This window comes from Hirundo rustica, chromosome 8 (genome assembly GCF_015227805.2).
Source record: "Hirundo rustica isolate bHirRus1 chromosome 8, bHirRus1.pri.v3, whole genome shotgun sequence".
NCBI classification, from domain to species: Eukaryota; Metazoa; Chordata; class Aves; order Passeriformes; family Hirundinidae; genus Hirundo; species Hirundo rustica.
In genome coordinates this window covers 35,863,035-35,874,446 of record NC_053457.1, presented here as the reverse complement: position 1 = coordinate 35,874,446, position 11,412 = coordinate 35,863,035, and the positions used below count along the sequence as shown (strand labels likewise).

At 46.2% G+C, this 11,412-nt stretch overlaps 2 protein-coding genes across 3 annotated transcripts in view; one reads left to right on the top strand and one right to left on the bottom strand.

Annotated features, from left to right (window-relative positions):
- Positions 1–201: 201 nt before the first annotated feature.
- Positions 202–2,917, top strand: NKX6-2 (NK6 homeobox 2). Its single transcript, XM_040071494.2, has 3 exons — positions 202–965; positions 1,244–1,416; positions 2,126–2,917. Exons 1-3 carry the CDS (start codon positions 551–553, stop codon positions 2,372–2,374), a joined length of 837 nt encoding a protein of 278 aa, XP_039927428.1. The 5' UTR covers positions 202–550; the 3' UTR covers positions 2,375–2,917.
- A 1,927-nt stretch (positions 2,918–4,844) lies between these two features.
- INPP5A (inositol polyphosphate-5-phosphatase A) overlaps positions 4,845–11,412 on the bottom strand; it is a 182,094-nt gene continuing 175,526 nt past the window's right edge. Inside the window, exons 14-16 of one of the 2 annotated variants that reach the window (XM_040071218.1) lie at positions 7,758–7,826; positions 6,521–6,608; positions 4,845–6,422 (exon numbers count right to left, since the gene is read on the bottom strand). In XM_040071218.1, the coding sequence (XP_039927152.1) occupies positions 6,528–6,608; positions 7,758–7,826 (150 nt within the window). In that variant the 3' untranslated portion in view covers positions 4,845–6,422; positions 6,521–6,527. The remainder of the gene's footprint in view (positions 6,423–6,520; positions 6,609–7,757; positions 7,827–11,412) is intronic. The other variant, XM_040071217.1, reaches the window with a different exon arrangement.

The following is an 11,412-nucleotide window of genomic DNA, read 5'->3' as shown; positions in this document are numbered from 1 at the left end:
GCTCCCACGGCTCGGCCCGGCCGTGACGTATCGGGGTGGAGGCGCGCGCCGCCCGCCGATTGGGCGGTGTTGGCGGCGCGGGGCGGTGGCCGCCCAATGGGCGCGGGGCGCGCAGGTGCCCGCGCGGTTATCTGCGCGCGGGGCGCGGCGCGGAGCGTCCCCGTGGCCGCCGGACACGCGGCCGGGGCGAGGCGCGGAGCTGCGGGACCCGCATCCCCCCTTCCGCCGGATCGCGCGTGGAGCTCATCGCCCGTAGTCCGCCGGGACGCGCCGCCGGCGGAGGCTCTTTCTCCCGCGGCTCTCGGTCTGTTGTTTCGTCGCGCTGCCTCGGCTCGGCTTTTGCCGCCTGGACTTTGAAGGTGCGCGGCGCGGGAGCGGACGGGCAAGCGCCGGGATTTTCCTGTTCCCAGCAAACTTCGGCTCTTGCTGTCGCTGAGATCCCGCGAGCGGCGAGGAGCCCGTCCCGCCCGCGGCCGCGCTCCAGGCGAGGGTCCCCAGCGGAGCGGCCGCGGCGCGACTGGGAAGGATCCGCGCTCGCTGATGCCCGCAGATGTTAGCGGTGGGACAGATGGATGCTAATCGCCAGAGCGCATTCGTCCTTAGCAGTGCGCCGCTAGCCGCGCTGCACAACATGGCCGAGATGAAGACCTCCCTGTTCCCCTACGCCCTGCAGAACCCCTCCGGTTTCAAGGCGCCGGCCCTGGGCGGACTCAACACGCAGCTCCCCTTGGGGACACCGCACGGAATAAGCGACATCCTGGGGCGGCCCGTGGGCAGTGCCAGCAACCTGCTAGGAGGGCTGCCCCGCATCAACGGGCTGGCGGCCTCGGCCGGGATGTACTTCAGTCCCGCTGCCGTCTCCCGCTACCCGAAGCCTTTGGCGGAGCTGCCGGGACGGCCGCCCATTTTCTGGCCGGGAGTGGTGCAAGGCTCTCCCTGGAGAGATCCCCGGCTCGCCTGTCCCGGTAAGTGCGGCCGGTTTTTGCAGGGGGCGGGGAGCAGCGGCTTGGGGTCCAGAGCCGGGGCGGCCCCAAGCCGGCGGACGAGCGCGGTGGACGGGGCGGGCGGCAGGAAGGCCCGGTGCGGGTCACTCGGTCCTCACGGCACCGGGTCTGTCCCGGACCGAGCCCTGCTTTAGAGCCGGCTGACACTCGAAGCGGCTCCGCAGCGCCTGGCCGGGCCCGGCTACGGGCCGGGGGCAGTGCAGAGTTCATCCCTGACGCAGCTCTTTCTCCGCTTCCAGCTCAGACGGGGATGGTTTTGGACAAGGACGGCAAGAAGAAACATTCTCGACCGACTTTCTCTGGGCAGCAGATATTCGCTTTAGAGAAAACCTTCGAACAGACGAAATACTTGGCAGGACCGGAGCGCGCCCGGCTCGCCTACTCCCTGGGGATGACTGAAAGCCAGGTGAAGGTAGGTCCGTCCTGCTCCCCCCTCTCCCGCGGCAGCTTTCTGCCATGTCGGTAATTACTAGCAGCCACGAACACTGCACAATTATGCAGGTTGGGGTGGTGTTTTTTGTTTTTTTTTTTTTTTTTTTGTAGAGTCAGTTACAATTTGAGTTGTCGTTTAATTTAAGTTACATTTCGATATTGGATAGATTTTAGGCTGATTTCTACATGTTTTGTGCTTAGAACTCTCTGTGCTACAAACGACTTTAAATAAATATATATATTATATTTAATATAAACCCCCGTCACAACGACAAGAAGCCCTCCGCAGGTAATTGTTTTTAAAGGGTCACTTCTCCACAAGGATCGTGTCCACTGGCACAACTTTACCTTGTGTAACCCCGCAAATTTTTTAGCAAAGCCTGCAAGTGCATCTGAGTGTTGGGATGCACCATAAGCCAAAAGTACGTATTTTCCCGGCTATTGTATTCTCTTTTCAATAAATGACTGTTCCGGGAAGCTGCTCATTTTAACCGTCTTGCACTCCCGTGGAGCCGGGCAGGTGTCCCCAATGGGGCGCCCCTTTCCCACGAGCCTTCCGAGGCTCTGCCTGGCGCAGGCTCTGCACCGAGTGCCCGCAGCCCCGCGTTGTGGATGGGATGGGGTCGGCGGGCCGGACGCGGCGGCGGGGCCGAGGCCGTGGCTGAGCTGTGCCCGGCGCCGTTGCCCAGGTTTGGTTCCAGAACAGACGGACCAAGTGGCGGAAGAGACACGCGGCAGAGATGGCCTCGGCAAAGAAGAAGCACGACTCGGAGACGGAGAAGCTGAAGGAGAGCTCGGACAATGAGGACGATGACGAATACAACAAGCCCCTGGACCCCAACTCAGATGATGAAAAAATCACGAGGCTATTGAAAAAGCACAAGTCCACGAACCTGTCCCTCGTCAGCCCCTGCAGCACCAGCTCGGATACGTTGTGAGGGTGTGGGGCCGACAGCTGCACCGGGCAGCGCGGCGAGGGTGAGTGTAGCCGGGTGTTTGAAGTGGTGTGTTGTACAGCCTAAGATGTATGTGAAATGTATATATTTTTTACAGAATAAGTTATGAATTTATTTTCTTTCTCATCGATGTAAATTTCAGAGAAATTTTTTCAACTTTTTGGGTTTTGTGTCCCCTTAAGTTTTCTCGCTCTTCCTTTAGCCTTCATGTTAATTTTCTGCTCCTAACAATCAGGTTTTGTTACATTTTATATGGGTCCCAAGTCCGAGCTCAGCCACTTTGTATATAGTAAATTTCAGATTTTGTGATGTATATTTCTAGTGTAAAAACCGGCAGTCTTCTTTCACTCCATCCCTCAGTGTTTTGGCAGTTTCCTTTCTTCTGCCTCTGGATTTTATGCTTAATAATACCAAAACCCCCAAACCAATGCTCAAAAAAGCACGAGAGGAAAACGGACACTTGATTTTACATTAGAATGTCTCCACAAGTGTTGGAAAGACTTTGTATAAATCAATAAATTATTTAACAACCTTCTCCTTTAGCGAGTTTCTTCCCGCATTTCTGTGCCAGGGGCCGGGGACACCAGAGCTTCGGCAGGGTGCCCGATGCTGCTCCGCAAGGGACAAGGAGCCGCTGATCCGAGAGAGCCCCGGCACCCGTGGCACGGCGGGCGGCATCGGTCACTGCCGCATGGGAAGCCGCGCTGTGGGACTGCCTGACAACCCCAGGAAGGAGAAAGGCCCGGGGCTGAACGTGCAGCCCGAATTGCCCGTGCAGCGTTTCGTCGGCTTCGGGCGGGTGTCAGGGTCCGCGGCACATCCCAATGCGCTGCCCGAGTACCGGCCGCTACAAAAACCCGGGGGCGAAGTTTTAGAGATCCGCGGCGGCGGCCTGCGAGCTCCACCACCTTCCCGCCGAGCTTCCGGGCCGTGCTTCGGCCCCGCAGCTGCGGGCGCACCCGTGCCCGAACCACCCGGGCGCTGCGTGGTTCCGCGGCCGCCAAGGCGCTCCCAGCCGCTGAGACTCCGCATTTCTCCCCTTGCCACACGCGAGTCCGGGCGGGTGTGAGCCCCCCGAGTTGTTAAGATGTTTTGCAGCCTATTTTTTTTTTTAATTTTTTTTTTTTTTTAAAGGAAGGAGAGCACCTCTTTTCCCTGTGTATTTGCTAGGGCTTCGCAACCTGAGCAAAGGCAGCGGCTGCACCGCGGGCGCTCCCGCTGCCCCTGCCTAGCAGCCAGCGTCCGGAGCGGGTCCAAGCGCCTCCAGCACCGCAGGGCCCGCGTTCTGCATCCACCTTCCGCAGCACTGGGCGGAGCGGGCCCGCCCGGGCCCGGTGCTCGCCCTCTCTCGGTGCCGAGGCCCGCACAGCACCATTGCTCACCGCGCGGCTTCCGCGGCACGACACGGGCGCGTTTCTGCTGCGGAAAGGGGCCCGGACCTGTCCCCGTGGAGCCACGCCCGGGTCCCGGTGCCCCCGCTCACTGTGACTGAATTCCCCTTCGCTCCCGCCGGGCCAGCTCCGCGTCCCGGGGATCCCCGGAGGCCCCTACGCACTGAACGGGGCCGCGCCCGGTTATGCCGCAGTTACAGAGGGAATCAATCGGGTTTAGGGCCTAGGCTTCGTCCGGCCGTGAGTACGCCGAGACCGGGCCGGTGTTCGGGCTCCTCAGGGGAAGTGGCTGGATAAAAACACCTGCGCTCGACGCTAATCATTCCCACCGGCCTCTTTCCAAAGTTCTTAAACGAAACGAGCTCGGAGGGGGCGTAACGGGAGAAGGGGGCTCCGAGACACCACAGGACTGACAGCCCGGAGACTGAGGGGGAGCTGACAGGACCCGTCCCCATCGGCTGTCCCGGGGCGGCGGCGGGGTGCGCGCTGAGATCCGCCCGGCCCGGCCCGGCCCGGCCCGGCTCATCCCGCGCCCTCCGCGCTCGCCTCCGGGCTGTTAAAACGCGGAAGTTGCGTTTTATGAATTTCTGAGGGTTCAGTTCGGGGCATTCTCAGCAGCTCACCCCGGCAGGTCACCGGTGCACGCTGCACCCCCGGGGAGTTCGGGCCCCGGACGGCCCGCGGTTGGAGGCTACAGCGAGTTCATCTGTACTCGGGGCTTCGGTCCTGCTGGAAAAGGCTAGAGAGGTTTCTTCTGAAACTTGCGATAATCACAAAGGAGTTTATGGTGGCACATTTACTGACCTGCTGAGGACTAGCATCTTGTGAACAGCTCGTAACGCTGCATCCCCCTCTTCATCAGAGCTCCCATACCAGCTCCTCAGCGCCTTTTACTCGGTTTGTATTGTGTTTTGATTAACACCAAAACGGTATTCTATCATCGAGGTTTTCATGTGAAAAATACCAGTGTGAATTGTCATATGAAAAGAATCTCACTAAGAAATGTGACAATTTAAAAATTTCCCTGTAATCACCAAATTAAAGGGGCAGACACAGCCATGTTCACCATGATTAGTTTTATTGCTTGAGAACCAGAGTACTCATTTCTAAAGGCCTTCAGAGTTATCATGAGTTGAGTTTGCTTAAATAGAATTACTGTGTGGTTATAATGCAACATGGCACAGTAAAAATACAGAGCTGCAGACACCCTTTGGGCAACAATATTTGCTATAAACTGGGTTGTACTGTTGAGAAAACTCTGCAAGCGGACATCAAATCATTTCCAATGGTAGTGATTTATACCAAAATCAAGCATCAATCTAATGCCATCACGCAGTCCATGAACTCTGTAGTGTTCTAAATTAAATCAATAAAACATACATTTGTGTTTCATCAACAGACTCCCTAATCACCTTTTAATGTTGTATTTAGTGGTGGGAGGAAAATGTCTGCAACAAGACTATATTGTAGGCTGCACCGAGCTACTAACCAAGAAAATTTACAGTTGGGTTGATTTTTTTTTTTTTATATACTGTATAAATACAGTCTGTGTCCAATACAATTGCTACTTGAAGCAGACTATTATTTTCTTCTCCCATGTTGTTATTGTTTCAATATAGAATATGGCACCATAAAACAGTAACAAAAGACAGACAAAAACAGTTTACAAAATTCTGGAGAGTTACACCCAAACCTAGCTAAGAACTTCACATTCAATCCTTAATATTACATAGAAAGAAGAGATTATAGGAGTAACAAAGTGAAACTGCTAATATATGTGCTATATAGTATGCTATATATCTGTATCCAGGATGGCACTGCTATATATTATTTATTATATAAATGTTGGTTGTTGATGTACACTTAACTAAACCTGCTAAGACTCCAATACTTACTGCTGATATGGCACTCTCAAGCATTCATATTGGAAAGTATATTTAGCATAAATTTTGGTCAGGTTTATAAATTATTTATATATCTGTGTATATATACACATACATACATATATACACACACATATATATGTATGTATAGAAAGCAGCTGCTGTGTGATTCAAAAGCCATGTAACATGGCAGTATAGTAAATAAAATGAGACAAAAAATTAAAAAATGAAAACCAAAATACTAAAACTAAAACACAAACCATAAGCCTTGGTCAAAAAACAAAATACCATTTAAAACCATCAATATCTCTATCTATACAATCCAATGTACAAAATCCCAAAGTGGTAAAGATATATAATGGGTATGATACCTTTAAAAGTTCATAATATGCTGAAATAGCTTTTCCACATTGACAAACACCCATTAAAAGTTGAAAGTTGTGAAATCTAGAATACATAACATCTCTGCTGTCTATTTAGAGTTTTGGCAACAGATCTGTGACATATATATAAAAAATAATTCCACATTTCTACTTGATGTCACATGAACATACAAGACAGTGAGGTATGTGAGGCTTCTCTTGAACAGAGTCCAGATGCTGAAGCATAGTGTACGATCAGCAGTCTAAAAATGTGGCACTCAGGACTGGATTTATCAATACAGCTGTTAGGATTACAGATTTCAGTGTGCTGCCTTCCCTCCTGGCTACAGTGTGGTTTCACGGAAAATCTTCTCACTTCGTAGGCATCTTTTTCCTGTTGCAGAATTGGCATTTTTTTTAAAAGAAAGATAAACACAGGGGAAATGATGTAGAAAATGTAATAGAAACGTAAAGAAAAAAGATGATATTTACCACCACATCACTGCACGACACAACACTTGTGCACATTTGCAATAGGTTTACCTGCCCCAGCAGCTATTCGAAAGGACAGGAACACAGGCTGCAGCAAGTTAGGGAAAAATAGAAGTTACATGTTTGAAATATACAGGTTTTTTTTCTTTACAGTCAGTAGTAAATATAACAAAAACTTCTCTATGACTGGAAACAATCTGTTTCAACAAGTTTTTGAACTAATCTAATTACAAAATGCACAACAACATCATGTCCTCACAGATTTCTGCTCCCACTAAGGGAAAAATTTCCACAGATTTCTGAGGGAAGAGGTTCAGGTACTATTCACATCTCCCTTTTGTAAACGTGCCACACCACTTTGGTGATGAAGGAAACAAAAACTGTTTTTGAACTGCCTGACCCAGAACTTTTCTTTTACTAGATAAGTTACTAAGTTGCTCTATTTTAAAACCATTCTGGACCAAATGCCCTAAGTGCATTTTTCCTTAGAAAACAATTCTCTGTATCACAAGAATTCTGGCCATGGAATTAAATAGCAGTATGTATTTGCGAGTTCAGATTTGTGTGTACACGTGCATCCACACATACAATTACCCACTATCCCTCTCTGAATTATCATTCGAGAGCCTCTGTGCTTTTAGATAGCCTTTCACAGGTTACCTCCTCCTCCTCAATCACCTTTTTTCAAAGAAAGCAAATACTCTGTTTTATTGAATTTCTAACTTAGATTTCCATCTGGTATCTTCAGCAAAGAAGATTGTAGAATTCAGGTATTTTATTAATTTCAACAACTGATATTTATATATATTTTTTATCCTTTTTCTATATTCTTTTTATCACTTCTTGTTTGAACATGGAACTGCCAATTTGTTCTTTTACTAATAAGCACCTGTGCATCAACCTAGCTGAAGTTATGCTCTTAAAGCATAGTTGATAACCCAATGAAATCACTTGTGCTTTGCTAGAAGAGTTTTAAGTGTACAGATGGGTGGTCCCTCTTCACTTGCACTGTATCCTGCTTTCATTCTAGGACCCGTCACCCTGCTCTTCAATACAAGCACCTATTGTAATGTACAGACTGACTGCAGCTCAATTTGACTTTGAAACATTTTCAAGGTGTTACTTGAAAATAGGGCAGAGATACAGCTGACTTACAACTGATAGAACCTAGTGCATACATTCTCCTTCTTATTAAAAAACTTAGAAGATAAAAGACTAAAATGTTTAATTTAATTACCTTGTGATCCCCCATGCAGACATTTGGCCCAATGTGGTCATATATTACTATCTTCTCATCATTTTCTGACTAGTTAAAACAAAACAAAACAAAAACACAACAAAACACTAGTCAGTCCAAGAATTCTCCAGATTACACACACAGAAAGGAACATTGGAAATATTGTGCAAATAGGTAAAACCAGTTTCCGAATGAGGCGATATTAACAGATCTTTGCTTGGCTTCTCCAGAGAAAGAATGTGTAAAATGAACTTTTATGCTTAGTACTGCTTGCAGTAATTTGTGCAGTTTGCCTGCATAACACCCCCTGAGATTTCTGCACCTCTCCCTCCCTGCTGATGGGACCTTGGGGAATATTTGTGGCAAACACTGCGCTAAGTGAAATGAGTGACTTGTAGTTTCATTCCAGGCTTCTGCTGCAAAATGCAGCAAGCACTTTTGCCCAGTCCTTTTTTAAGAACAACACAATTTTTATTGAATTAGGTGAGATAAATGTTCTTTGAATTAAATGCAATCCTTGTTGCCTTCTAACAGCATTTGATTTCATCATATAGGGGATTTTAAATGTTCAGAGAGATGAATGATTATTTTCAGGTTATGAGTATAATCTTTAACCATTTCTCGGAGATAAATTTCTTCATCTGAAATAAAGCATTCAGTGATTTTCAGAAAACCAGTAAATGCCGGATGACATTCCTCCAGTCTCCATTATGAATTGCTTTCATTTTGTTCTGTGTTGAACTTTACCCTTATACACTGACTTCTTTAGCATTTTTATCTTAATGAATAAGAAAATGTACTCATCTTCCTGCCGTTTGCAATAAACATGATTTGGAAGAGATATTTTGATTCTCTAGCACAGTGCTTCAGGAATAAATACAAATACGTTGCCATACAAAACAATCTCTTATTGTGCTAAACAATTTCTATAAGGTAATTAAAGATGTAATCTGCACACTCTCCAGTCTCTAATACAATCGTAGATGTGCTTCAAACCAGTTGGTGATACTAATTTATTTTGTAAGGAAACAGCCAAGACTTTCTCATGTGTAATCAGTCAATTTTGACCGGGCAATAACTTTATATAAACAGTAGCATTTAGGACTATAAAGTTAAAACTGAATTATCTTTAATGCAGTAAGGAAGCTTAAGGTCAGATTTACTTTACAGCACGGTTGTCTGCCAAAAATATAAAAACATAACCTTCTGCATTGTATGCATGAGCACTTTCCAATATTTCAAGATCATAATGCCACCAGCATCGGAAGTGGGGATACATTCATCAAAAGCGACTTGATAATTTACAAAGGCAGCATAAAATTGTGGATTTTCAACTGCATAATCTTTAGACAGATAAACAAATTACAGCAGTGCACAAGCAGAAACAATATACACTTGGCTGAGCATTCATTACTTCATGCGATCAGGCATCAGCGCAGCTCCCGAGCAGTGGGCAACCTTTGGTGGTTTAGGGCTCAGGAAGCATAAAATAACATGATGGTGAGGTAACCGACCATGGCATGATAGATGATGTTGCATGAAAGCTGTTTACAGCCCCATGTCAGTACAATCTGTAATGCCTACTGTGTAGCTGAACACACTGTACAGTGGCAATTTGTGCACCCTATCCTTTCTTTACCTAGGATTTAAATGCAGATTTACCACAATTTTTGTTTGAAATAAAACACAGAATTGCCTAGGCAGAAAAATAAACACTTTAATTGCCTATAAGAAAAATAAATACAGCAAAATAATTACTTGCATAAGAATATTCAATAGATAGTTATGACTGAAAAAATTCTTTAAAATTTCATATACATTTATATTTTAAGGATTTGTTACAGTGTAATCAGTTAATTAAAATTTGCTTTTACTTTTTTCAGAGTTCCTTGTAAAGCTTCAAAGCATAGATCACTGCAGTGGAGTAAATTCTCAGTCAAGGCCAACACTTCTTGTGTAGAACCACAGAAACCTGTAGGGTCATTTTGCCCTTTCCTCTATCAGTTTGGCATTCTTTTCTAATGACTATTTTGATTAGGTTTTATGGGCCAGAATCCTGGGTTGTCTTTGGGCTGGATAAGCTAACTCCTACGTTGGTACAGACTCACTGAGTTAAAGCCCAGTCCCTCAGCAGCCCCTGTCACTTTGCATACGAGCTTCTGGAGATGTCCCCAGTTGCCTGTCCACAATTTGCAAATGCAGAGCTCCAGAGACAGTTATGTGCACTTCTAAAAGTGAGCTTTGAATGATCTGAATGATGAGGTTTCTGTTACGTGGAGACTGGAAACTGTAGCTGACCTCACAGTTACAAATCAGTGTTCTAACTTTGTTTTCGCTTGTTTAATTTTCTCCCATTATATCCAAGTTATAGCCCTCTAGATAATCAGAAAGAATTCCTTTCCCTCTGTACTGTTTACACTCTTCAAGCCTTTGTGTACACTTCTATCTCCTTATTCATAGCTAAAAAAAAAAAAAAAAAAAAAAAAAAATCTTCCCTCATTGGCCACTCTTTTCATGGTTTTAATCTTTTGTTCTTTAGGAATTTCATGGTCGCCAAGCACTATCGGTAACATTTGGGGTAAAGTCTCACTTTCTCACATATTTTTGTATAAGAAAAAGGAATAACACTGATTTTGACATTGCTCTTTGACTATAAAGCCTGTATTACCTTTAGGCTTCACCTTTTTATTATTATTATTATTATTATATTTTTTTTTTTTTTTTTTACTGAATACTCAGTACATGCATTGTCTAAAATTTTGGTGAAATTTCATGATGTCATGCAGACCCTTTTTACACATCAAAATGTGTGAGGAAGTGCATTGCCTTGAAATTCGAGTAGCTGTGGAAAACACGTTCCCAGCCTTTCAATGAGTTATATACTGCAAAACAAACAGACTAACCATGAGATAAATAACCCCAATGAGAGAGAAAAAGAAGGTTATAAACTTCAGGAGGGCAAGTTTCAAGGGTGTAATTAATTTAAACTGGAAAAAAATTGGGGTTCTATAGCCATGAAGCTATAGACCACTGATTTACTTGGAAGATTATTTTCTGTCATTCACTCCCACTAAACTGTGTTAATTATACAGGAGCACACAGACAGACACACGACTTCTGGCAATTTTGGGTTCAGTAAGTCTGTTAGAGTCATACAGTCTGGTCAGCAAGACAGCAGCACATCCATTTATGCAGCCACCCATGGTCACCACCAGCCCAGAACAGAGAAGTGGGAAGATCTCATATCCCATCCCCATTTCCTGATCTATTCTTGGCCCTTTAGAGTAGCTGGCAACCAGTGTCAGCAGGTTGGGGGTCTGGGTGCCAGGAGCACACACACAGGGACAGAGGCAGTGGAAGCTGGCACAGGTAACCAGCTGACCTGGTCCACTGCTTCCAAGAAAAGGAGGACGGCAGAGCGGAGCAAGGAGAGAGAAAATGACAGAAAAGAAAACTGGAAGGCTCCTGAACCATATTTAGATCATTCTACCTTGGAGACAGCATCACAGACTAACCCTTAACCCTATCTATAAACACTAAAACCCCAAGAGGAATTGTATGTTCTAAAAATGCTGCACAATCTTATCTCTAAAGCTCTAACAGATTGTCTAAATTTAGGCACCTAATTGGTGTACCAAAGTTAGGACCCTACCTG

Bases quoted from the DNA above. Each gene is read 5' to 3' on its own strand.
- NKX6-2 (XM_040071494.2), top strand. From the start codon at position 551: ATGTTAGCGGTGGGACAGATGGATGCTAATCGCCAGAGCGCATTCGTC. The intron at 966-1,243 runs GTAAGTGCGGCC...CTCCGCTTCCAG, and splicing joins TCCCCGGCTCGCCTGTCCCG to CTCAGACGGGGATGGTTTTG. The intron at 1,417-2,125 runs GTAGGTCCGTCC...GCCGTTGCCCAG, and splicing joins TGACTGAAAGCCAGGTGAAG to GTTTGGTTCCAGAACAGACG.